The sequence below is a fragment of the Schistocerca gregaria genome, chromosome 9 (assembly GCF_023897955.1).
Source record: "Schistocerca gregaria isolate iqSchGreg1 chromosome 9, iqSchGreg1.2, whole genome shotgun sequence".
NCBI lineage: Eukaryota > Metazoa > Arthropoda > Insecta > Orthoptera > Acrididae > Schistocerca > Schistocerca gregaria.
Genome location: NC_064928.1, coordinates 66,768,745 through 66,796,689, shown reverse-complemented (window position 1 = coordinate 66,796,689; position 27,945 = coordinate 66,768,745). Strand labels below are relative to the sequence as shown.

General features: G+C 40.7%; 1 protein-coding gene across 1 annotated transcript in view; it reads right to left on the bottom strand.

Annotated features, from left to right (window-relative positions):
• The window catches only part of LOC126291622 (replication protein A 70 kDa DNA-binding subunit), an 81,820-nt gene extending 62,480 nt beyond the window's left edge, over positions 1-19,340 (bottom strand). Inside the window, exons 1-4 of the mRNA XM_049985173.1 lie at positions 18,766-19,340; positions 17,923-17,970; positions 16,957-17,156; positions 2,259-2,431 (exon numbers count right to left, since the gene is read on the bottom strand). Of these exons, the coding sequence (XP_049841130.1) occupies positions 2,259-2,431; positions 16,957-17,156; positions 17,923-17,970; positions 18,766-18,798 (454 nt within the window). The 5' untranslated portion in view covers positions 18,799-19,340. The remainder of the gene's footprint in view (positions 1-2,258; positions 2,432-16,956; positions 17,157-17,922; positions 17,971-18,765) is intronic.
• Positions 19,341-27,945: the final 8,605 nt, after the last annotated feature.

Below are 27,945 nucleotides of genomic sequence, written 5' to 3'. Positions count from 1 at the left end.
CTTTGGGATTGGAATTATTATATTCTTCTTGAAGTCTGAGGGTATTTCGCCTGTCTCATACATCTTGCTCACCAGATGGTAGAGTTTTGTCAGGACTGCCTCTCCCAAGGCCGTCAGTAGTTCCAATGGAATGTTGTCTACTCCAGGGGCATTGTTTCGACTCGGGTCTTTCAGTGCTCTGTCAAACTCTTCACGCAATATCGTATCTCCTATTTCATCTTCATCTGCATCCTCTACCATTTCCATAATATTGTCCTCAAGTACATCGCCCTTGTATAGACCCTCTGTATACTCCTTCCACCTTTCTGCTTTCCCTTCTTTGCTTAGAAGTGGGTTTCCATCTGAGCTCTTTATGTTCATACAAGTGGTTCTCTTATCTCCAAAGGTCTCTTTAATTTCCCTGTGGGCAGTATCTATCTTACCCCTAGTGAGGTAATGCTCTACATCCTTACATTTGTCCTCTAGCCATCCCTGCTTAGCCGTTTTGCACTTCCTGTCGATCTCATTTTTTAGACGTCTATTCCTTTTTGCCTGCTTCATGTAATGCATTTTTATATTTTCTCCTTTCATCAATTAAATTCAATATTTCTACTAGCCCTCGTCTTTTTACCTACTTGATCCTCTGCTGCCTTCACTACTTCAGCCCTCAAAGCTACCCATTCTTCTTGTACTGTATTTCTTTTCCCCATTCCTGTCAATTGCTCCCTTATGCTCTCCCTGAAACTCTGTACAACCTCTGGTTCTTTTGGTTTATCCAGGTCCCAACTCCTTAAATTCCCACCTTTTTGCAGTTTCTTCAGTTTCTACAGGTCATAACCAATAGATTATGGCCAGAGTCCACATCTGCCCCTGGAAATGTCTTAGAATTTAAAACCTGGTTCCTAAATCTCTGTCTTACCATTATATAATCTATCTGATACCTTTTAGTATCTCCAGGCTTCTTCCAGGTATACAACCTTCTTTTATGATTCTTGAACCAAGTGTTAGCTATGATTAAGTTGTGCTCTGTGCAAAATTCTACCAGGCGGCTTCCTCTTTCGTTTCTTACCCCCAATCGATATTCACCTACTATGTTTCCTTCTCTCCCTTTTCCTACTACTGAATTCCAGTGACCCATGACTATTAAATTTTCATCTCCCTTCACTATCTGAATAATTTCTTTTATTTCATCATACATTTCTTCAATTTCCTCGTCATCTGCAGAGCTAGTTGGCAAAGAAACTTGTACTACTGTAGTAGGTGTGGGCTTCATATCTATCTTGGTCACAATAATGCGTTCACTACGCTGTTTGTAGTAGCTTACCCGCATTCCTATTCATTATTTCCCTTTTTAAATTTTCTAACCTACCTGCCCGATTAAGGGATCTGACATTCCACGCTCCGATCCGTATAACGCCAGTTTTCTTTCTGCTAATAACGACATCCTCTTGAGTAGTCCCCGCCCGGAGATCCGAATAGGGACTATTTTACCTACGGAATATTTTACCCAAGAGGACGCCATCATCATTTAATCATACAGTAAAGCTGCATGCCCTTGGGAAAAATTACGGCCGTAGTTTCCCCTTGGTTACAGCCATTCGCAGTACCAGCACAGCAAGGCCGTTTTGGTTAATGTTACAAGGCCAGATCAGTCAATCATCCAGACTGTTGCCCTGCAACTACTGAAAAGGCTGCTGCACTCTTCAGGAACCACACGTTTGTCTGGCCTCTCAACACATACCCCTCCGTTGTGGTTGCACCTATGGTACGGCTATCTGTATCGCTGAGGCACGCAACCCTCCCCACCAACGGCAAGGTCCATGGTTCATGGGGGGAGGAATGAATTATTATCATGCCTATATTGACAGTAATTGTACTGTACCCCGCTTTTTACTCATTTGTCCTGAATTATTATGAAACATGTCTGCGCTGATCCGTCATTGATACTTTTAATCAACTGTCCACACATTCTTGTGATCCCGTCACAGCTCAAAATACATTAAACAGCTTCTGTCACACACACACACACACACACACACACACACACACACACACACACACACACACACACACAGTCAAATAAGAGTGCCTACATATTTCAACTGGTAAGATACTGAAAGTACGATTATCCACAGTTGGCACATGATGTACCCACAGTTTCAAAATTCATAAGTCAGCTTACAATATAGGAAACCTAGTTACAATCCACACACATTTTTAGCATATGGGACCTCTACCTCTCACACAGCATAGCAATGAGTTTTCAACTATGTACTTACTGCCATTTGCCTGTGGCCTCGACTGTGCAGGAGACGCCACCGCTGGCTTTGTGGGAGCAGGCGTTGCTGCTGCACTGGAGCCACCATCTGGAAAGGCCACAGGATTGCCAATCTTCATGCCCACCTCTGTACCTTTTGCCAGTATCGTCAGGTCGAGGATTATCATGACACGTCTGTAACACACATTTGCAATAGCTACTAAATTTGGGTATCTCATATTACTAAAAGAAGAGGGCTAGAGACTAATATAAAGTTATGCACAGAATGTATACATAACCTGTATTTTTACATATAAAACCACTGCATTATAGCCTTCACACTTTCAGCAACTACAAATACTGATTACTGCATGAAAATTGAGTGCAAATTACCAGCTTCGTACTCGTTTTAAAATTTAGGAATATTTGAAATGAGAAGAACAGTAATAAACACTAATGCTTACATACTGATGCTTTGAACTTCCTTGCACAGTGACTTCCCATTGAATTTATGTCTTGAAAATGATGTGCAGCATGCACCTCTTTAAGTATCGATTATCAAGAGTATCACAAAGCTGCAGTATCAAAAGTTATTCAAACATTTTATACACTGGAAGAAACTCAAGTTTCACAGAATTAAACAAGCCTTTCTACGTTTTTCTGGTTTTAACCTCATAGGGCTGTTAGCAACAGTGTACAAGTACCAATTAGCAGATTGGGAGCTATTCATAAAAAGCTTGACTCCCTATTATGCTGTCTTTCAGACAAAAAGAAGAAGTTATTAATCTGAGGTGATTTCAATGTAGACTTTCTAGGCAATTCTGATAGGAAAAATGAGCTAGAAGTGTTATTAATAACTTAGAATCAGTGATCGACTTCCCTACATGTATAGCTCAAGACAGTAGCACTCTAATATATAATGTATTTGTACAGGAAGAGAATGTAAAACTAGCACATGCTTTCCCTGTGATAAATAGTTTTCAGACCATGATGCACAACTGATTGGCTTACAAAACCCAGCAGAGTGTACAGTTCAGAAACCATCAGGTAAAAGTGGGGAAATGTATATAATCAGCCAAATGCTAATGATAAATGTAACACATTTCTTGATAAATTTATATCCCTTTTCAAACATTGTTGCCCTCAAAAATGTAACACAAAACAGATTTCAAAGAAACCTTGGTTTACTATAGGTATTAAAGTGTCTTCAGAAAGAAAAAGAAAATTGTATGAGACACTGAGAATTAGTAAATGCCCAGAAATAATTGTACACTATAAAAATTATTGTAACATACTGAGAAATGTTGTCAGCAAATCAAGAAAATTGTATATTACAGACAAAATTAACAAGTTGGTCAATAAAATCAAATCAATCTGGAAGGTTGTTAGAAGAAAGAAAAGAAAAGTAACCACTGGGGGTAGTTAGTACTATTAAAGAGAATGAGACCATCTTAACCAATTGTACATAAGTAGCTAATGTATTTAACAACCATTTCTTAAGTTTAGGTGAAAAACTTTGTGAGAATAATGCAAAAGAAAAAGCCAAGCAATACATGGAAGAGTCGGTTTTGGGAAATCCTTGCCAGATTAATTTTCATTCAACAGCAAGTTGTGAAATAATTAAAATCCTTAAATCTTCGAAAAATAAATGTTCTGTTGGAGTTGATGATATCTCTTACAAGACATTAAAACAATGTGGATCAGTTACAACAGATGTTCTTTATCACATCCATAATGCATCACAAACTCAAGATATTTTCCCAGACAGTTTAAAATGTGCCATTTTCCAAGATGTCACCACAGATGTTAATAATTACTGGCCAGTATCCTTGCTTACAGCATTTTCAAAAATCATCAAGAAAATAATGTACTCTAGTAGTTAGCCATCTCAAGAGTAATGGGATACTTAGTAAATCACAGTTCGGATTTCAAAAATGCTATTCTACTGAAACAGCAATATACAATTTCACTGCCCACATAAAAGAGTCTTTAAATAGTAAAATGTCACCAATCTGAATTTTCTGTGACTCACCCAAACATTTGATTGAGTGAAGAATGACATTATGTTACAGAAAGTACAATTCCACAGTATACATGGAACGGCATAAGAGTGGTTTGCATCACATCTACAGAATGAAGCAAAAAGTTTCTAATATGGTTTAAGTGATTTAAGGGTAGTTTCCCCCCTTCATCTAACTGGGGTGAAATTACATTAGGTATTCCACAGAGTTCGATCATGGGTCCCATTGTGTTCTTGATATATGCAAATGACCTCCCTTCTTAACTGAAACAACAAGCTAAACTGACACAGTATGCTGATGATTTTTTTTTTGTTTGGGGTTTAAGGGTGCTCAACTACTGAGGTCATTAGCGCCCAGTCACAATTGTAAGAGCACATAGAAACTAGTAAAACTCAAGGGGGGGGGGGGGGGGGGGGTGTGGAGGGACCACCAGAAAGTTCTTACAAAGATGCAGATAAAATAAGTGAAAGAGTTAGATGACTTTGGACAAGCCAGTCAAAGTAATAAAACGAAGAACATGAGCAGCTGCTCGAGCGTCCTCAGCTAAAATATCCTATAAGGTAGATGGCAGAAAGAGGACAACACGAGATTGACTAAAACGGGGACACGACAATAAAACATGGCGCACTGTCAATGCATGACCACAAGGGCACTGCAGGGCTGGGTCACCGGAGAGCAGGTAGCGGTGGCTAAACCGGCAATGCCCAATCCGCAACCTGGCCAGAAGGACCCCTTCTCGCCGAGATGGTCGGGTGGAGGTTGTCCAAGCAGTTGGGAACAGTTTTACGATCCGGAGCTTGTTTTCTTGAAGTGATGACCAAGTATCCCACCACAATGACAAGCCTCTTACAAACAATACCACTAACGTCAGATGACGGGACACAATGGGAGGCTGGCCGAAGCAGAACGACTGCAGCCTTGGCTGCAGCATCAGCAGCCTCATTCCCAGGCACTCCTACATGGCCGGGAACCCACAGAAAGCTGACAAGAGAGCCATCATCAGCAAAAGAATGGAGGGACTGCTGGATCCATTGCACCAAGGGATGGACCGGATATGGAGCTCCAAGGCTCTGAAGACCACTGAGTGAATCAGAGCAGAGTACATACGACGAATGGCGGTGGCGGCGGGCATACTGAACGGCCTGATGGAGAGTAAAAAGCTCGGCCGTAAAGCTGGAACACTGGTCGAGGAGCCAGTATTTAAAGGTGACGGCCCTGACGACAAAGGCACAGCTGACACCATAGTCAGTTTTGGTGCCATCAGTGAAAATAAAGGTGTGACTGGCAAGTCGCGCACAAAGTTCGAGAAACCGTGAGCAATACACTGCAGCCGGAGTACCCTCCTTCGGGAGTGAGCTGAGGTCGAGATGAATATGAACCGGAGCCTGGAGCCAAGGTGGTGTCGAGCTCTCACCCTCTCTGAAGGTAGTAGGGAGGGCAACATCCAATTGTCGAAGCAGGCGACGAAAGTGGACTCCAGGGGGCAGCAGGGCAGACACGTACAACCCATACTGACGGTCGAGAGAATCGGCGAACAAGGACTGATAAGAGGGGTGGTCGAGCATTGACAACAGCCGGCAGGCATGCCGACAAAGCAGTATGCCGCACCGGTAGGTCAATGGTAATTCGGCAGCTTCAGCATAAAGACTCTCGACGGGACTAGTGTAGAATGCTCCGGTCGCAAGATGTAAACCCCGATGGTGGATGGAGTTCAGACGGCGTAAGAGGGATGGCCAAGCAGACGAGGCTCCCATAATCCAGCTCTGATCGGACTATGGACCGATACAAGCGAAGCAGGACAGTGCGATCCGTTCCCCAAGATGAACCACTAAGAACTCTGAGGACATTAAGGGAACGTGTACAACGGGCAGCCAAATAAGAGACATGCGGAGACCAACAAAGTTTCCTGTCCAGTGCGAGCCCTAAAAACTTAGTTGTTTCCACAAATGGGAGAACAACGGGACCGAGATGTAAGGATGGCAGAAGGAACGCTTTATATCGCCAAAAGTTGATGCAAACTGTCTTGTCTTCAGAGAACCGAAAGCCATTAGCCACACCCCATGAGTATAGGCTGTCAAGACAACGCTGAAGGCAGCGCTCCAGGAGGCATGTTCTCAGGGCACTGCAGTAGATCGAGAAGTCATAGACAAAAAGAGAACCTAAGACATTAGGTGGAATGCAATCCATAATTGGATTGATCGCTATGGCAAAAAGGGCTACACTCAAGACGGAGATCTGAGGCACTCTGTTCTCCTGGAGGAAGACGACGGACAATAAAGAACCCACACGTACCCTAAACTTTCGATCTGTTAAAAAGGAATCAATAAAAAGGGGCAGGCGACCGCGTAGACCCCACCTGTGCATCGTGCAGAGGATACCACCTCTCCAACAGGTATCATAAGCCTTCTCCAAATTGAAGAACACGGCTACCGTTTGGCGCTTTCGCAAAAAGTTGGTCACGATGAATGTCGACAAGATCACACGGTCGTCAACAGCGGAGCGGCAGCGACGAAAGCTGCATTGAACATTGGTAAGTAGTGGTCGAGATTCAAGAATCCAAACTAACCGAGCGTTAACCATGCGCTCCATCTCCCTTACAGAGACAGCTTGTAAGAGAAATGGGGCAGTAACTAGAAGGAAGGTGTATATCCTTCCTGGGCCTTCCTGGGTTTGGGTATAGGAACAACAACGGCGTCACTCCAACGCATGGGGACTTTACCTTCGGTCCAGACGCGATTCTAGGTACGAAGAAGAAAGCTTTTGCCTGCCGGAGAAAGGTGTCAGCATCTGAAAGTGAATGGCATCTGGCCCCGGAGCAGAGGACCGAGACAGTGCAAGTGCACATTCGAGTTCCCGCATAGTAAAGGGGGCATTATAATTTTCCAGATTCAGCGAGTGGAAGGAAGGTTGCCGAGCCTCTTCTGCCTCTTTCCTGGGAAGGAAGGCAGGGTGGTAATGGGTGGAGCTTGAAACCTCCGCAAAAAAGCGGCCGAAGGCGTTCGAGACATCCACAGGATCAACAAGTACCTCATTACCTGAAGTCTGGCCAGGTACCGAGGAGTGGGCCTTAATGGCTGACAACCGGCGCAGCCCACCCCAGACGACAGAAGAGGGAGTAAAACTGTTTAAGGAGCTGGTGAAAGAGGCCCAACAAGCTTTTTTGCTGTCTTTGATGACTCTACAGCATTGCGCTCGGAGTCATTTGTATCCAACACAATTCGCCAACATAGGATGGCGGCGAAAGGTGCGTAAACAACATCGTCGAGCATGGATAACGTCTCTACAAGCCCCATTCCACCAGGGGATGGAAACGCGACGTGAAGAAGAGGTAGTACGAGGAATGGAACGTTTGGCAGCATTGATGATAACAGCCATGAGGTAGTCAACCTGACTGTAACAACTGAGAAAATCATGGTCCGGAAAGGTCGCCAGGGAGGATTAAAGTCCCCAGTCAGCTTTCGGTATGTTCCAGCTCGAAGGACGTGGGGATGGGGTGTGGTGCTGGAGACGAACGACACAGGGGAAATGGTCACTCGAACAGGTGTCAGAAAGGACATACCACTCGAACCGACGGGCAAGAGTGGTAGAACAGATCGAGAGGTCCAAGAGGGAGTAGGTACGAGTAGAGTCAGAGAGGAAAGTCGGGGCGCCAGTATTGAGGCAGACAAGATTGAGATGGTTGAAGACATCCGCCAAGAGGGAGCCTCTCTGACAGGATGCAGGAGAGCCCCAAAGGGGATGATGGGCATTGAAGTCGCCAAACAATAAAAAAGGCGGAGGAAGCTGAACAATCATGTGCATCATGTGAGCCCAACTAACTGCGGACGACAATGGAGTGTAGACAGTACAAACAGAAAAAGTAAAGGCAGAAAGAGTAATATGGACAGCTATTGCTTGGAGTGGGGTGGTCAATGGGATGGGATGGTAATAGACATCGTCCCGAACGAGCAACATGACCCCACCATGAGCTGGAATACAGTCCACAGGGGTGAGGTCAGACCGCTCCGAGGTATAGTGGGTAAAAGCAATACCGTCAGTTGGGCGCAACTTGGTTTCCTGGAGACCAAGGACGAGTGGACAGTGCAGGCGGAGGAGCAGTTGTAATTCCTCCCGATTAGATCGAATACCTCTTATGTTCCAATGTAACAAAGCCATCGCTAGTCTGAAAAAAAGGGAGAACAAAATGGGTGAAGAGCTGGTCACCTCGACGGCCGCGGAGGGCCAGGTTTCGAGGGAACAATGCTATAACCGGTGGGAGGCAGATCCCGTTACATCGAGTCGTCACCAGCTGCGACCGCATTCCTGGGTTGCGTAGGAGGGGCAGCATCATTCGCCGACGACAGGCCAGCTGAGCGTCCCGGCGAAACTGAGGACGGCCAGGAGCAGCGACTCACAGATGGAGCGCCGGGGTGGAGAGGGGGATAAAGACTATTTCTTGGAGGCCTTCCAGAAAGTCCGATGAGGCATGGGGATGGTGGGTTGGACCCCGAAGAAGGTCCTCACGCGCGGCGTCCGTTTTGGAACGCCGGACCTCGGAAGTCGGGGTCCGGAACGTTTCCCGATGGATACCTGAGAAGAGAATCGCTTCTCAGGCGACAGAGGGGGAGGAGAAGGAAGGGTGGCCCCTGGGGCAGGGGCCGCGAGGGAGGAGGATTTGGAAGGGAGGGATTTGGGAGGCGGAGGCATAGACCCCGGATGGGGTGAGGAGGTGGAGGGGGGACAGGATAGGGGTGAGGATACTGTAGAAGGAGTGGACACGACTGAGGCAAACAAAGTGTCAACGTCACGGGATGGAGGCGGTCATACTTCTTCCTGGCCTCAGAACAAGAGAGACGGTCCAAAGTTTTTAATTCTTGAATCTCCTTCTGATACGCGGGGCAGTCTAAAGATCTAGGCGAGTGGAGGCCAGGACAATTGACGCACCGAGGTGGTGGGGCGCATGTATGTTCCTCACGAAGAGGACGTCCACAATCGCCACAAAGGGGCTCAGCCTCACACCGTGACGAAATGTGCCCGAAGCGCAAACACCGAAAGCAGCACATAGGAGGTGGGACGTAAGGTCGTAAGTCGCACTGGTAGCACATCACCTTTACCTTCTCCGGGAGAAGGTCGCCCTCGAAGGCGAGGATAAAGGCCCTGGTGTCGATGCGATGGTCTTTGGGGCCGCGCTGGACTCGCCGGACGAAATGCACGCCTCGGTGCTCCAGGTTGGCCCTGAGCTCCTCATCAGATTTCAGCACGAGGTCCCGATGAAAAATAACCCCATGCAGCCTATTCAGTGTCAGCAGAACACTGGTCACTGGGATGTCCCCTAGTCGGTCGCACACCTGGAGCGCTGCCGACTGTGTGGCGGAGGTGGTCTTTATAAGAACGGACCCCAAAGGCATTTTACTGAGAGCCTCGATTTCCCCGAAGATGTCCTCGATGTGCTGGACAAGGAACATGGGCTTGGAGGTGGCGAACGTCCCCCCCATCGGTCCGAGAACAGACTAAATAGCGGGGTAAGTACTTCGCCCCAAGCCAGCGGGCCTGCCCTTCCTCCCAGGGAGTGGCCAAGGGGGAAAGGGCAGGAGAAACAGAACCAGAGACAGTACCTTTCTTTTTAAAAGACTGCCGCAGATCGACCCGATAAATGTTGATGTTTCATCTGCAAAATGTCCGCCCCGATACCACCCACTCCGACCAGGGTCTCTCCCCCACGGGCGCCACCGAGCCTCAGCAAGGGCTACCTGGTAGGATGACCGTTGCCAGGAGTCCTGATGCCCCAAGGAGACGGGCATCTACTCCTTGGCCGACATGGGGAGGGTGCAGCTCAAGTATCAGCAGTACGATCCCTGTGTTGTCAGGGGGCTACAACCTACAGGGTACATGACGACCCCACCACAATGGGCTGGCTACCGTGCTGGATTTCGGGTGCCATGGAAAGTCCATCATGATCGTAGGTGCAGATGGGGATGCACTATGGGCGTAACTTGTGCAACCCATCAGGCGTTTAGGCCCAATTTGAGGAATAGTGGGTGCGGTTACAATGCTGAGTGCCAAGTCCTTAGTGCACTGAGGACCAGTGATACACCACGTTAGGCGTCCTTCCCCAAAAGGCTCGTACTTCTGTAGAATTTTGAAAAATGGAGGTCAAACCCCAAGGGGGTTCATCACATCGTAGGCCGAAATGGTTGAAAACTCCTTTTAGTCGCCTCTTACGACAGGCAGGAATACCTTGGGCCTATTCTTACCCCGGACCAGCAGGGGGTGATGCTGATGATAAAAGCATCATTATTAATTCAGTAAAATAAACTCCAACAGAAAATAATACAAATAATGTATTTGGAAAAGTTATTCATTGGTTTTCTGTGAAGGGGTTTGCTCTAAACTTTGACAAAACACAGTAAATTCAATTTTCTCCTGCATGGAATACAGTTCCTCCCATAAATATAATACATCAACAGAAGTCAGTGGCCAGGGTAGAGCATACCAAGTTTTTGGGAGTACATATAGATGAGAATCTTAACTCGAAAATTGATGTTTTGGATCTCCTACGGCAACTAGGTTCAACCACTTCTGCTATCAGAATAATTGTTAATTCAGAGGATATAGAAATATATCCCGCCCGTCTGCTTTGACCCAGGACTTCACAAATATGGCTAACGATCATAAACCACGATTCCAATATGGTGCACATAAAGTCAGTACGTACACATCATGAGGTCGAAAATGCATCGAAAAACACACACACACACTTTCAACAAAAAGCCTAATGACACTAACGTGACAAGCACGGGAAATGGGGTATTTTTGGGTGTGGGAAAACTAAATATAAACAAATTTAGACACCTACCCCCATACAAAACCACACAAAACGACGAAAAAAAACCAACATCACAAAACTCTCCAAATACCACTAAACACAATATCATCTGGATTCTGACACTTCCCTTGACCTATATAGCTCAACAGCAGCTCCCGATCACATAAATTAGGATCTGACACTTGCCTTGGCCCATATAGGTCAAAAACAACTCCCGATACCATTATCAACATACACAACCACACTTTGGGATTGAACACTTCCCTTGACCTGCGCACTGTTAATTTTATCCGTCGTATCCATTCCTGAACAAAAACAACAACCGATTAATTTTACTAAAATTACCACACGATGTACAGCGAACAACACTAAATTAACCTTCACACAATATCGTTAACTTACTGAAATGAATTCCACTACAAACAATTCTGGATAATGAGCAAAAGCAAACTGAGCCCCATTACACCACACAAACTAAAACCCTGAACAAACCACAACACAACGACATCTACAAACACGCCACACTAACAAACCAATCTCCGCGCCGTCATGACGTCACACATGACAACACCTTACGTCACGGGTCAAAACTGATGCGTGGGATCGGACACTTCTGTTGACCTGAAATTAGCAAGCTGTCATACCTTGCATATTTTCACTCTCTGATGTTATATGGAATAATATTTTGGGGTAACTCAGCACTTAGACAAAAAGTATTCACTGCTCAAAAGAAAGTGGTTAGAATAATGTGTGGGGCTCAGTTACAGATCTTGTAGGCATCTGTTTAAAAGGTTAGGAATTCTTACAACAGCGTCACAGTACATTTACTCAGTAATGGCATTTGTTCTCAACAGTATGGGCCAGTTTAAAAGCAAGAGTGACATTCATGATTATAATACCAGAAGGTAGAATGAAATATCCAGAAAGGGGTAAAATATGCTCCTGTAAAACTTTTCGATAAATCACCAGAAGAAATACAATGTCCAACAGACAGTAGTAAATTGAAATCATATCTCCTTGACAACTTCTTCCATATCCTAGATGAATACTAGAATAGAAATAAATACATCTGTAAGTATAATATACGCATTTTGTGCCATTTAAGGGAATCAAGTAGATAATAAAAATTTTAAGCAAAAAAGGGAAAAGAAAACACCTTGATTCATGTATGCATTTCCTATGCACTTGACACGTTCCACATCATAACAGTTTCTGTGAGATTGATAAATGAAACACATAACTTAGTTTTCAGCAGCAATTCAACTGACTAGAATAGTTAACAGACAGTAAAATTTCATGTGAAGCAGAACACTAAATAATGCTCCACATGAATTCATTATTAAATTAAGACCCTGTGGATAATTCACAATGCTGCCTTGTATAGCCAATATATCAGACTAGCAATGTGCAATGTGTTCCTGTGTATGTGGAGTTCATTTTCCCAAACCATCCATGAAATGTTTTTGTATTGTCTAACACACTAGCCAGCTCAGTTTCAGTTGACTCAAACTTCCATAACAATGGTTATCCTCGAGTTGGACGTAATTCTGTGCATTAACACAGCAAATCACTGTTCAGATATTTTTTACCATTTGTCATCTTTCTATTCTTTTAGGAAAGCCTTTAATTTTGAGACTTAAGACAGCTTATTGAAGCAGTTAAGTGAAAAAATAGAACAAATAATAATTAAAAAAGTATTTTAGAAAGCTACTCTGCCAAAAGCTTGATTTGCAATGGAGTGAACTCAACTGAATGAATGTTTACACAGAATGCAAGCCAATGCTAACATCCTTTGGTTGTGACTGCTTAGCACTAGCACATGCTGGCCACATTCTGTTGTCAGTTTCTCAGATAAAGTTGCCAAGGTGTGGTATTCACTTTTGAAGCCAGCTGTTGTCTTGCAAGAATTACTGAACAATGCAGGTGGCGGAGGAGAAAAATATTACTAACAGAAGAATATAAATTTCTTAGTGTGTTGGATCCAAGGCATCCACAGGGCAAAATATTTTAATTGGTAAGGAATTTCCAAAGCAATCAACGTAATAACTGAGTGAGGAAGAAGGAAATAATTTATTGCTTCCATCAGACAAGAAGAATTTGAATTAGCCACAAGCTAGATAATATGTGAAATGCGAAACAAGTACTCAAGACTAACATCCAGTTTCTAAGGATCTCAACTGACTTTGTTCACGGACAGAATTCTGGTTTGAAATTTTCCACTCAACTGCAGCGAGTGAGTGGTCCATGATACTTATCTATCAACACACATGTAACATTCTGGAACAAAAGTTACAAAGGCTGTTAATGGAATTCAGTGGTGAATTTACTGCTACTGCCGCCACTGAAACTGAAACAACCACCACCACCACACATTTCACCCTTGCACGAAGATTCATACATCCGTATTTTCTATCCCCTACATTAATTCATCATCAGAGGGCTAGCCATTTCAAATAATCCTAGTGTGGGCACACAAAATAATCCTATTTACATTCAGTTTTCCTTCATGACTAAACTAGCTTCGCCCTAACTGAAACCTATATGCCAATGACCTTTATAAAACAGAATGCACAGCGACCGCATTCTTCAGTGTTTGCTGGCACATGTTCTCGTTCATTTCCTCCACTGTGTGGTCTTGCTAACTATTACAAGTGAGTGATGGAACCAATAGCGACTGATGTGAATGTTTCTTTTGCTTGTGTTCACTCCCATTCAAATTAGTAGAAATAGAGCTTATTTGAAGCACACTGGAGTAGAAAAAAAAAAAATTGGATCCAATACTCCAGAATTCCCACAATACGAGAGATTCTTCATCCTTAGAGGCACTTACGAACACACAATCAAAAATGACTGATTCAGTAGCTTTCTACTGTACATTAAACACCGTTTTCCTACAACAACGAACTGTATAAAAACAGTGGGATTCTTACCACAGCTCTAGCATGAACTGGAAGTTATGTCTGTGAATTTTTCCATTATGTGGCTCAATAGCTGCAACTGGACACCATCTACTTAAACAAATCCCACAGGTCAATATAACATTGTGACAGAAAGAAAATGGGAGAAACAGCCATAATACTAACTGAAGGATCGTATTTCATTTAATACTTTCTAATTACATGTTGTTGTTGTTGTTATGGTCTTCAGTCCTGAGACTGGTTTGATGCAGCTTGCGATATTCGCTATTTTTGACTTCATTAAAACAGCAAATACGAGTAGTTAATACTTTCAGCCAGAAGGCAAATACTTTTTTATAAATAATGATTAATGTACAATAAGGCGTCGCATAGCGATGGTGGAATTTTCTAAATAATGTAATTCATCGTCTTTGGGTGGCAATATAAACAGAAAAATACGGATAGATATGCAATCCTTCACTATTTTGTTCGCTTGAGTACAAATGAAGCCTTGAGCGCTAAAAGACTTGTACTGTTTTTTCGTAAGACGGATGCAGACTTGTGGCGGTCTGATCTAATTTTTTACTAAATAAATAAAAACGTGTTCCGTCTAAGTTTAAGTGAAGTGTAAGAAGAAATGTTGTAAGTTATTGTGACGATGCACGTGTGACTCAAAAGGACAATGGATATATAAAAGAGTGCTCAATGGACATGATACGGACATAAAAATCTACTGTCATTGTAGTACTAAGCTTAAGGTACCATATATTTGTTCTGGGAATACTGAATCATTTAGTAGTGCTCATTCCTATCATCTCCTCAGTATTATTTTCATTTTAATTATGCATTTTGCTAAGATTACAGACACCAAGATCAGCAGTCCAATGTGCGTGGTACATTGATAAAAAGAAAACTGCTTTATCGTCTTCTTGCATCATCTTTAAAATTTAATTTCCCTTTCGTGTGATGTTACTGTTGTTTTTGCGCCCCTAAGAACTTTCTGGTCCCTTAGGAAATTGTTTTGTCATAACAATAACTTCACAACCGGGTATGATCGTACCTACGATCATGAAGTAATTAGAAAGACGATAAAGCAAATTAGTAATCAATAGCACGTTAGTTGTGACTGCCTCAAGCCATGCGAAACTGCAAGTAAAAACTATTCACATCTCATAATGCAATATTTTATAACTATGGTCAATCCATGATTCTTACACCAATTGTGACTGATAAAACAGTAAGCGAAATCTCAATTTCCAACTTTCCACTGAATAACATCACTTATTTTGTAACATCACAAGCTCTCAATGCTACTCTATCCTGTGCAAGCTGCTTCATCTCCCAGTACCTACTGCAACCTACATCCTTCTGAATCTGCTTAGTGCATTCATCTCTTGGTCTCCCTCTACGATTTTTACCCTCCACAATGCCCTCCAATACTAAATTGGTGATCCCTTGATGCCTCATAACATGTCCTACCAACCGATCCCTTCTTCTGGTCAAGTTCTGCCACAAACTCGTCCTCAAGTACATCGCCCTTGTATAGACCCTCTATATACTCCTTCCAGCTTTCTGTTTTCTCTTCTTTGCTGAGAACTGGGTTTCCATCTAAGCTCTTGATATTCATACAAGTGGTTCTCTATTCCCCAAAGGTCTCTTTAATTTTGCTGTAGGCAGTATCTATCTTACCCCTAGTGAGATAAGCCTCTACATCCTTACATTTGTCCTCGAGTCATCCCTGCTTAGCAATTTTCCACTTCCTGTCGATCTCATTTTTGAGACGTTTGTATCCCTTTTTGCCTGCTTCATTTACTGCATTTTTATATTTTCTCCTTTCATCAATCAAATTCAATAGTTCTTCTGTTACTCAAGGATTTCTACTAGCCCTCATCTTTTTACCAACTTGATCCTCATCATCCCTCAGAGCTACCCATTCTTCTTTTACTGTATTTCTTTCCCCCATTCCTGTCAATTGTTCCCTTATGCTATGCCTAAAACTCTGTACAACCTCTGGTTCTTCCAGTTTATCCAGGTCCCATCTCCTTAAATTCCCACCTTTTCGAAGTTTCTTCAGTTTTAATCTACAGTTCATAACCAGTAGATTGTGCTCAGAGTCCACATCTGCCCCTGGAAATGTCTTACAATTTAAAACCTGGTTCCTAAATCTCTGTCTTACCATTATATAATCTATCTGATACCTTGTAGTATCTCCAGGATTCTTCCTTGTATACAACCTTCTTTTATGATTTTTAAACCAAGTATTAGCTATGATTAAGTTATGCTCTGCACAAAATTCTACCAGGCGGCTTACTCTTTCATTTCTTAGCCCCAATCCATATTCACCTATGTTTCCTTCTCTCCCTTTTCCTACTACCGAATTCCAGTCACCCATGACTTAAATTTTCATCACCCTTCACTATCTGAATAATTTCTTTTATCTCATCAATTTCTTCGTCATCTGCAGAGCTAGTTGGCATATAAACTTGTACTACTGTCGTAGGTGTGGGCTTCATGTCTATCTTGGCCACAATAATGCGTTCACTATGCTGTTTGTAGTAGCTTACCTATACACCTATTTTTTATTCATTATTAAACCTACTCCTGCATTACAACTATTTAATTTTATATTTATGACCCTGTATTCATCTGACCAAAAGTCTTGTTCCTCCTGCCACCAAACTGCACTAATTCTCACTATATCTAATTTTAACCTATCCATTTCCCTTTTTAAATTTTCTAACCTACCTGCCCGATTAAGGGATCGGGCATTCTACGCTCCGATCCGTAGAACGCCAGCTTTCTTTCTCCTGGTAACAACGTCCTCTTGAGTAGTCCCCACCTGGAGATCCGAATGGGGGACTATTTTACCTCCGGAATATTTAACCAAGAGGACGCCATAATCATTTAATCATACATACATGAGATTAATTTAATAGATATAGAAACCTAAAATATACATTATCCAATATGCTACAATATTACCAAATAAGAACTCACTTTTCCCCCCTTCCTCCATTGTTAACCATACTGGTAATCAGACGGTTCATTCGGACCACAGAGTAGTCCGATAGCTCTCCAGATGTAAGCTTGTCATTCAATTGTGTTGCAAGCATGGCAAAGCTGTTCAGATGGCAGCCATCAGAAACCAGGAGACGATACCTCTCACTTGAGCCTGCACCAGCTATTCTCTTGCTGCCCTGCAAATTGAACAATCTATCAGTTAATCAACTTTCACACATTAGCACAGAAAAAGGAACTTGGTTGCCATCTGCTTTCAGTGAGAAGTTAATTTATATGAAATTTTATTGGCATTATGTATCACACTAAACATTTTTTAGGCAGGACCTCAGTCCAACAGTGTCATTGACACCCCAAGCACTATTTCAAAAGTGTTAATGTTGCTATGGTCATTCTTTTGTTATTTTCTTCCTTTAAACATCTGACATGGGTTTCATATTGAAATGGAATTTTCTGACACATCAAGTTTCATGTTATCTCAGGATTCCAAGATACAAAATTTCTCACATTCGTAAAATGTGCAGAAAACTTAAATTATTGTGATTGCATGCAAAGTGTTTCAACTTGAATTACAATTCTGTTTAAAAAATATGCAGAAGTTAAGATATCAGTTATGTGACGCTCTGTAATGGGACTAGCACACTCTTAGATAGTTAACATCACAATATTAATGTTCTCAATGTAGACCCCACCCCATCCCTGCATTAGCCAACAGCTGAACACCTTTATCACAACAATTCTCCAAGCTCTTAGAACTGTGCAGGAGTGGTGCTACCTCCCGTAAACCTATGCCCCTGCAATGCCAGAAAAGAAAAACGGTAATCCTGCTAAGTGTAAGAAATACATCAAAGTAAGTTACTTTTTCGGAGATAGAACATTTACCAGATGAAACTGTAACATAAAACACTGGCAGAAAATTGAGAAATGAGGATAAGTAATACTCACCAATATCTGCATTACCGGATCTTCAACAGTACCGCCACGCATTATCGTCTGGAAAAAAAAAAAAAAAAAAATTGATAAAAGTGCACATCCCTTTTGCACTTTCCGTAGTTTATGTATGGCGCATGTACATAATATCCATCAAAACACTTATTGAAAACTTTTAAATTATCTGTTTCCTGAGTATACCCAGCAGTTTCCGTTTTCTGACGAGAGGTGCAGTCAAGTCAAAACGAACGTAAACACTGAGCTATGCAACAGTTCAAGCAAAGCTGTGTCACAATTTTTATATGTAATTCATATTCGTTGGCTTCACCAGCTCTCAATTACGTTTTAATCTTTCAACCTAAACTGGGCCTCTATCTTCGCTATAGGTAGTTGTGTTCACAAAATGGGGAGGAGAGGAGCAATGTGATAGTATACCAAAAAAGTCAAATACCTCACCATGGAAAACGTGTCATCGCTTTACATACGTACGATAATGAAGAGACTTGCATCGAATACAAGAGGAGGGGGGGGGGGGGGGGGTGAAAATATGTATACAAATGGTATAGCCAGTCTACATGACACCATTTCAAGTAAACATAACCAATGGTAATTAGCCCACAATATGATGATAATAATCCCATCAGCATGGTAGTAGTTTCAATTTCCTTCTCCAAACAAAGTAACGATAATGTTACATCCATGTTTAGCGATAACATGACTCTAAAAAGTTAAGTTCCAGTTTTCTGCATCTAGTTTCGAAAAAGCATACAGTCGGTGTGATAACTGAAACCAAATTAATAGCTCTCAATTCGTTTACATAAACCATTTCACATTTTCCACATGAATTTACAAACTCACAGCAAGTGCTCCCTCCGAGAGTTGCCAGGTCATCTTGAGGGTAAGACCAACAAATAAACGTTGCTAAAATATTTTCCACACTAAGTCAATTCTTCTGGCACATCCACTACACCACATCCAATTATCTACGTTTCCTCCCAACTGCAATTGCAATTACACAAAACGCAGATTCCGCGGGAAACAACCCCATAGATACTATAGCACACTACAGCGAAGTAGTCGATTATACGCCGCAGAAAAGGTTCGAAATGACAAAGGTATTTGACAGCGAATCGAAAGTTTCATCCATTTCTTGTATTACAGCTGCTTTAGTAATATGTTCTCAGTATAAATTTTCAGTGTTGGGAAAGAGACTAAAGCTTGCTATGGCGACAAACTCTCAAATACTGAACTCTGATTCTTGTTAATGTATTAAATAATTATCTATCTGTTGTAACTGTCATATTATGTAATACTTAGTGTCATCCTTGTCTGCGTTTGTCATAAATTTCGTTATTTTTGAGTTTGTTACAGTAATTTGTTATTGAGGATAACCGCAATAAAACGAAAGTTCCAGACTCAAAGTTTCTATTGTCGTCAGGGAGCCATTAATTTCATCCATTTTTTAAAAATTTTATTTTGTTGTAGCACAAAATAACTCTGTGATGTTAATAGCTGCACTTCTTAAGAGGAACTTATAATTCTTGTAGTGCGATAGATAATAAATTAAAATAAATTTAGCGAGTTGTGTTCAAAGTTATTTAATTACTGTTCGGAAGAAAACATTAAACCAACATTACACCAGCCATTATACAGCCCCACTGTGAATGCTGTTCTTGAGTATGGAAAAAAATCGTCCTTTTCTTTTTAATAGTAGCTCTAAATCACCATGGCCATTGTCATGGGGTTGGAAGCTGCTGCGCATAGATGTGTTGGATGGACTATAGGATGAGACATAGACCACGTCATTTTACCGTCAACATCTAAGTGTAAGAACTGATAGAATGCCAGTAGTCTGCGTGCCGACTTGCCACGCTATCCAGCGCAGCTATTGTGCATACAAGTGCACACAGAGAACGCTGGTTAGCCAGCTAGTCAAGGTGTAGCAGTCCCATTATGAATAGAACGTCACTCGCATTCAGTTTTTCTCACACGAATTCACAGAAATTATTCACTACAATAAAATTATTTTTACTGTATGTTTAGGTTTATATGTCAGCTTCATACTTAAGTGTCCATCACCTCGCAAATGGCCATACTTATTTCTTATTCGCATTTGAGGAAGACATTAAGGAAAATTCGAAACGTTTTGCAATGAAAATTATGGGTCGCTTTGATTTTGCGTTTCGGCCGTATTATATCACAAGTTACTGAGAATCGTATTAAGCAAATGTATTGAATTTTTCTTCACATTTGGGAAGAGATCTCTAACTGTCCCTAATTTCGAGAAAATGGATTTTATGTAGCTCGATGACTTGTCGCACACGTGTGAGAATGAAATATTCATAACAAAACGCATGTCTCTGAATCCGCTCCAAATATCGAAACGAGATTTTGGCAAATGAGAGCATGCGAAGTAGATAGTATTTCACCAATTGGATGACATACGGAACTTTCTTCTCTATTTCGATACATCCGAAATTATAGTTTTCATTTTAATTTCTTTTCAATTCAGTATTGTAATTTTTAAAACGTCATCGACAACTAATTAAAAGAGAATTTACTAATATAAAAATAAACATGAAATTTCTTCTCTTACATCACCAAAAAATGAGATTTTCCATTAGGTATGACCTCTCTGGTCGGCTGTTGGTTGTTTAATAAGACACACAGTTTCTAGATTCTACCTCAATAGCTAATGCAAGTTGAATTTGTGCAATTTATACTGTGTTTTGGCAAAAGAAGCAAAATTACACCTGGAAACAAGAAAAAGGTAGTCATTACTCATAACTAATGAGGCTTCTTCATCTGAGAAAAGGTTAACAATTCAAACTAAAATAAATTGCCCATTGTGTTGTAATTTTAATAGGACGATGTAACCCAACGTATTTTTGATAGGGAACGACTGGAATGGAAAATTATCAAAGGATTTTCTCCCTGTTCTTCATTTGAGAAATAAGAAAAATATTTGCAGCATATAGTACACCATATTTTTGTTCCAATTCGCATTCTTCTTTCCTATCCCCATTCTTCTTCACCTTTATCTCTCGATGAGTTAACGATAGATTATATATGTTTACAATCTGTTTTAACCTTAATGAGTAGTCTCAAGCCATTCATAAAGTAACAACTGTAATGCTCCCATAACCTTGTAATCCACAAATAAACAGGCATCAAATTTGTAATCTCTAATATAACAATGCCGCATTTTTGCTGCAGAGTAGAACTAATCCAATAAAACTTAGAAATTTTGAGCACACTGAGAACTTGCGGAACCTTGCCAGCAAAGTCAGTACCACTGATGAATTAAAACTATTTGTAGTAAGAAGATTCATACAGTCACACTGTATAGGGTTGTGAATGGAAAGATGGTATGCTATTTTCTATAATTTTTCATATGTCACAGATAACTGAAATGTAGTAATGAAATCATTTTGCACGTTTTAGTCACTGCTGTTCATTGGTAAAGATACACCAAGTTACATGATTTTTCTGGGATTACAAAATATTGACCATTTATTTTCATCTGACTTGTTAAACCTCTTTTAGAAGTATCATCAATGACAAGTTTTCCATAACACATATAATAAATTTATGTATACATCACGTTACGGTTACCAAAACAGGAATTAAAAAACCTTAATAGCCGTAGACATACATGAAAAGATAGTTTATTACCAGGGCACAGAGTGAGGGTAAAAATATTTTTCAGCAGTTCTGCAGTACTTTTTATTCAAGCACCTGCCATTTGTTTTGATAGTCACATGTGTGCTCAATTTCTGTTGTGTTTTGGCAAAAGGAGCAAAATTTAACATGATATCTAAATAAGGGTACCATACTTCTCTGAAGATGAAGTGTTTAAAGAGTTTAGTAAGTCTGATGAAAATAAATCGCCAATTCTGATGCAATTACAGGGGTACCCTGTATCTTTAACAAAGAATGGCTGAGACTGATACTTACCAAAGGGTTTTATTTCCACACGGTACAATTTATTATCATATTTGGGTGATTGTCCCTGAAGCTGCAGTTGTTGTGGCTTACACATGCGTCTTTCCATAAAAAGTTGGGTCTTCTAGTGTTTACTAGCAATTTTTTTGTTATTAAAGCAAAACGAGATTATTCAGTAGACGCCTGTTCACTACAAGAGCATCGTAAAGAAATTGTTCTGCAATGCATCGTTTCATTCCTTTCAGGGTCCTCAGGAAACTAAATAATCACAAATATGGTGTAATTTTTTAGTTATTGGCGATTTTTATGACACTATGTACACAACCTATTGTAAAAAACTATCTTGCAAGTCAGTTTAAACATTAGTAGGATTCGCACTCATCGGATACTGTATTCAGAAGTGTCGTTTCCTGGCTGCTTGGGACAGCGTTATCGCTGAGGGTAAGAAAAACGAGACGGAGTGTTACGACTGTTGCATTGGACTGTGACTTCACCCTGAATTGGGATAGAAACAAAAATATGATACATACTTTCTGCAAAAAAAGTTTCATATTTCTCAGACGAAGAGCAGGGAGGAAATCTCTGCTGAGTTTCGATTCCAGTCGTTCCCTATTAAGAAAAAGTTAGAGTACAGGGCCAAAACTCCAACACAATTGGCTGTTTATATGTGTCTGAATTGTTTTTTTTGTCGTAATTGTTAATCGCTTCGCATTTGATAAAGCATCATAACTTATGAATAGCACCTACATGTATATTGATGACAGGTTTAATTTTACTCCTTTTGCCGAAATACAGTGTAATTTGTACAAACTCACCTTTCAGTAGCTACTGCCACAGAATATTGAAATAGTATGTCTCATTAAACAAGCAATAGGAGAACAAAGAGGTCAATACCTCATGGAAAACTCATTGTATGGGTTTGTATAACATGACAAGAAACTTCATAATAGCAAATTTTCTTTTCACTACCTGTCGATGACAAAGTTCGTATGTTAACAATACGTCAAAATACTCTCCTCTTTGTGTGTTGCCATTTGCTGAAATCTCGTTTCGATATCTCGAACGGTTTAGTACATGTGACGTATGTTAGGGATATTTCATTCTCACATGAGTGCAATTGGAAGTGATCACGCTGCATAAAATCTATTTTCTCGAGCTTGAAAACAGATAGAGGCCTCCTCTCAAGCCTAAATAAAAATTTTGTGCCTTTAAATTCCATTCTCAGTAACATTTTATGTAATATGCAGCAAACGCAAAATCATAGTGACCTATATTTTTCATTACATACTTTCCGAATTTTGACAATGCCTTCCTTAAATGAGAATATCACAAGTGTGAATGCTGGGGAGATGATGGGCATTCACTATGATGCTGCCACATAAAGCTATAAGTGCCATGAAAATCAACTTTTTTATCGAATATTTTCAATAATATTGCAGGGTGCAGCCAAAGTACGTCTCGTTAATTCTGGCTCGCCTGCGGCTGCAAGACCATGCTTGCCGGAGCTGCCACATAGCTGCCATTGTGTGCTACCTGATTCGATAAGAAGAAGATATTTTCTGCAGTACCTGGTGGAACATACTGAAAGTTCTGTTTGCAAACAACAGAATCACTTTTCTTCAGTAAATACCTGTTTCTAATGTACAGTCAACCTTATACGAGGGTTGGAACTTAAATAGTGGCAACTATTTATTCACAACGAATACAAACGAGTTACATGTTTGCACCTGTTATTGTCCTTCAAAGTAGTCACCAGCGTTGTTCAGAACCCATTGCCAGCAGTATGGAAGGTGTAGAATACCGTTAGCAGAATCTGTTATGTCGATGGTGCAAATGGAGCGGTCTAAAGTTATGGTGATTCTCGTGTATGACTGTGATGGTGTTATCCTAACGCATTATGTTCCCCCACGGCAGACCATCAATGTACAGTATTGTTGTTCATTTTTGGAGCATCACGTGCGCCCAGCTTTGCGAAAGAAGCACGATAATGTTTGGGTGCATACAGTGTGGCTACTGTGGCTACTCTGTTTGGTCGATGGCACTGAGAAGTACTGTACCATCCACCATACTCCCTGGACTTAAGTCCTTGTATTTTTTTATTTGATTCCGAAGATGAAGAAACCACTTTGTGGCATTCTCTGCAGAACTGTTCCAGAGATTCGACAGGCTGTATACAGCTCCATTCCCACCATCAACAGAACGGGCTTTGTTAATGGTATAATACGCCTTCCACATCGCTGGCAACGGGTTCTATACTACGCTATTGACTACTCTGAAGGACAGTAACAGGTACAAACATGTAACTCTTTTCTATCAGTTGTGAATGAATAGTTGCCATTATTTAAGTTCCAACCCTCGTAGTTCACTGCTTCCATAGGACTAGAAGACAAGTGATCAGTTTGGCAAGTAGCATTAGCATTCTTACAACGCCTCAAGTATATATGTGAAATGTTTTGTTATACTTTTATAAAAAACGAAATCCATTATGTCACAATGTCCGTTTTTTACGCGAAATAAGCGTTTATAATTTATGACTACTGCCACGTATACCGATCCTGATGTGTAAAGCAAGCTTAAGATTGTTTATTTACATTAGAATAATCTTCTTGTCGAACGTTTGTGGTTCACTGGAATAGACCTGGTTTATAGATATAATAATCTATATTCATATTTAGCTGCATATGATACTATTGGAAGCAGATCTACACCAGGAATGATGTTTGTACTAACATATGAACTCAGTTAAGACCAGCTGGGAGTATTTTCCGGTGCCGTGAGGAGTCGTTGGGTGGGTTGGGGCTAGAGATGACAGAATACCAAACCAGCAGTTTCAAGTTGCTTTGAAGAGATTTTTGGTATGTACTCAAACTGATGCCTCTACTAATTCTAACTGCTCTGTCATGCCATCGCGAAAGACTTCGTTCTCATATTGCTCTGTCATTGTAATAAATCGTGACTGTATTATGTACTTTATCCAGGTTCTATAAATTCGTATTGGGCTTGGAAACTGAACAATAAACTGGCGTGCCACTTTTGGCAAATTGCACTGTGTTCTAATATTTCTATTGCTGGTATCTTAAACAGAAAAATAGAGATGTCTTGTTTGCCATATGCAATGACGATGTTTATCTGTGCAAAAGAGGGCAGAAAGTATTAGACAAACATTCATTTTTAATGTGAGAAACCCTCTGAAGGAACTAGTTATCTCAGCTTAGCAGGATACACGGAATTATATTTTCCTTCAGCTGTATGAATATGTTTCAACCAGTCTCCTTTCGTAATTCCATTCACCAACTGAAAAAAGCTATACTCATCGAGTACTTTAAAATAAAGTTGCATCATGGAGTCAGACTCTGCAACCAGAAGCTACACAGTGCTATGATTCGGAGCTTCCACAAAAAATAGTTTTGTTATACAGGCAGTGATTTTTCGTTTGTTTTGAAAATATCAGCTTAAGTAAACATGTGGTGGCACATACAGCTGCAGAAATCAAGTCACATTGTAGATGCCTTCCGTCGATCTGCTGTTGTCGACTTCTCTGACATAAGATATTTATGTTGTTATCTAATGTATATGCCCGACTTTTAGTTATATCTGTACATCAGATGGAGCAGCCGTATACATTTTCACTGTAACAGTGACTAAATTATGGGTTTTCATAATAATTAGTGTTAACCTTTTGGTCAGTCTATCACCCTTCATTTGTTGCCACATTACTGAAACAAGATAGTTAATACCATCTTTCGCTGTTAGTTATTATTTACTAATACACTCATAATTAGGGAAATCACTTTAGTTTTAACAATATTCAATAATAATTAGATGATTGTGGAGGACTGCGTTTTGTATAGAGGGAGTGTTGAGTTCCGTTCTTATATGCAGTGTAACATCCCTTCATGTAGCCCACAAATCCTATTATCAGTTATTTGGCTGGTAATGGAATTTAATACTCAGCGCTAAAATACTGAGCGCTACTTTTCTCGCGCACACAATTCCTCAGAAATTCTCAATCCGTGACCTTACGGCGAAAGTCTGTTCCATATAAATTAACTATAGTCAATTTTCTTGCAGTGCCCTGATTCCTTTCATAGCATATCACGCGGAAATGCCCCCTATATCGCACGCGGCAGCTGCATAGACTTATTCAGAGCGCAAAAAACAAGACAAGAGAACTAATAATTCCCACACATGGTTTGTACAGTAGAATTTAGAAACAAAAGTAGCCGTGTTAAACTCTCTTTGATTTCCCTGGAGCCCTACTTTGCTGCAGGCGTTATTCTGTATTGTTATAAATCGATAATTTTAATTAACACTTTTTCAATGTTATTAATTATTTCCGATATATCAATCAAATTATATGAAAATAAGCATGGCAATATTGTTCTTAATTAAAAGAGCGCTTATAATGTACAGGTGAACTGCTGTTTTTGCACTTGTTGTGTGAAATAAATTAATGAAATTAAACCAGGGCCAGCTACAGCATGTCAGATTTCACATGTGCGGTGTATGCAGATCATGTATAGGTCAAGGCAGGGCTTGTCACTTGGCTTTGCTCGGTCCTTGTCGGAAGTAAGGTGACATTTCATTTAGCATTGCTGTGTGGCATTTTTCTGTCGTCAAAATTCTCTGAGTTTGGCAGGACCATAATGTCAACCATGTTTAACTCTCGCTGTTTGTTCGTGGTATGAAGGACATTCACAGGTCCAGTGGCTGTTTGCACAAAAAGGGGCACTCTAGCGATCTATCATCGCAGTCCTTTAAAATGAATGAGAATGACAGAAGAGAGGGATGAGAATTGTCAATTTGCATAAGCGACAGGCACCACATATTTATTACGAAACGACCATACAATACCATGTAGAAAGAATTTAAAGATTTAAGGATTTAGTGGCCAAAGAAAGGATGAAAAATTACTTTGTGATAAATTTGCAGGCCTGGAACACGTGAGTAAATTAGTGGTATGAACAGCAAAATTTCTATACTCGTACATATTATTACAATGCCAGTTTCGACAGCTTTCAGTAGAACTTAACAAAGAGTAGGGAGATTTTATACATTATTGCAAAGTACGATGGTTATGTCAAGGGCATACTTGGAAGGATTTTTCAATTTAAAACTCGCTATTGCTCAATTTAGGAAGGAAAAACGAGTACAGGAACGAAAATTAAAACATCCGGAATGAATTGCAGACTTCGCGCATTAAGTGAGCTTGACTGCACACTGCCCACTGTAAGGCATTGCAAGGTGTGGGGATGCATTTGTACAGAAAATCGCGTTGTAGAAGGGACACATACTGACAAAAACAGCCCAGTTCCGTATGCTCTCTGGCGTTACAGAAAACGCGAGTTTTGATGGATTCATTGTGGCCTTATGCAGTCCTATCGGAAGTTATTACACAGATAGTTTTATAAAGATTTTGAGGATATTGTCAATATTACATCTGTTTCTGAGCTCTTTTTCAGACCATTTGCTGTTTTAGTTGAAAGCACCCTGTGCATATGCAGATGTAACTGATTAACCTACAAGATAACTCCCATTTTAATGACTAATCTTTTTATGTTAAAACTTCCAGGACATCTACATCGCCATCTTTGGATACAGTTTCCAAGTCTCCAAAATGAGGTTGCAAAAGTGCTACAACGTTTCGATTGTTGTATTTGTGAGTTTTTTTTCGATTATGAGGCTAAATGAGTCATATTTACATCGTAACTCGAGGGCGAAAATCTGTGAAATTGTCAGGATGGTCCATATGCCAACAGTTTGTACCAGATAAAAATCATATTGCGTCTTCAGATCGCCAGAAACAATTAGATAATACTGATAATTTGCTTTGTTTGTGACCTATGTTGTTGAGAACTGTGAAATATAAAGCCAAGTGCAAAGTGTATGGCTATGGTGGTGAACTCATGCACATACATAGACTCAGTGACTCAGCCATAGAGTGGCTCAAAAACATATCTAATATAGTGTAGAATTATATTGTTTTCTTTTTAGTATATAGTGATAAGAATATTGTAAATTATGCCTCTGTGATGCCGAACGAGTAAATAAAAAATAAAAGCATGCAGTGGGACCAAACTGCCATTTAAATGC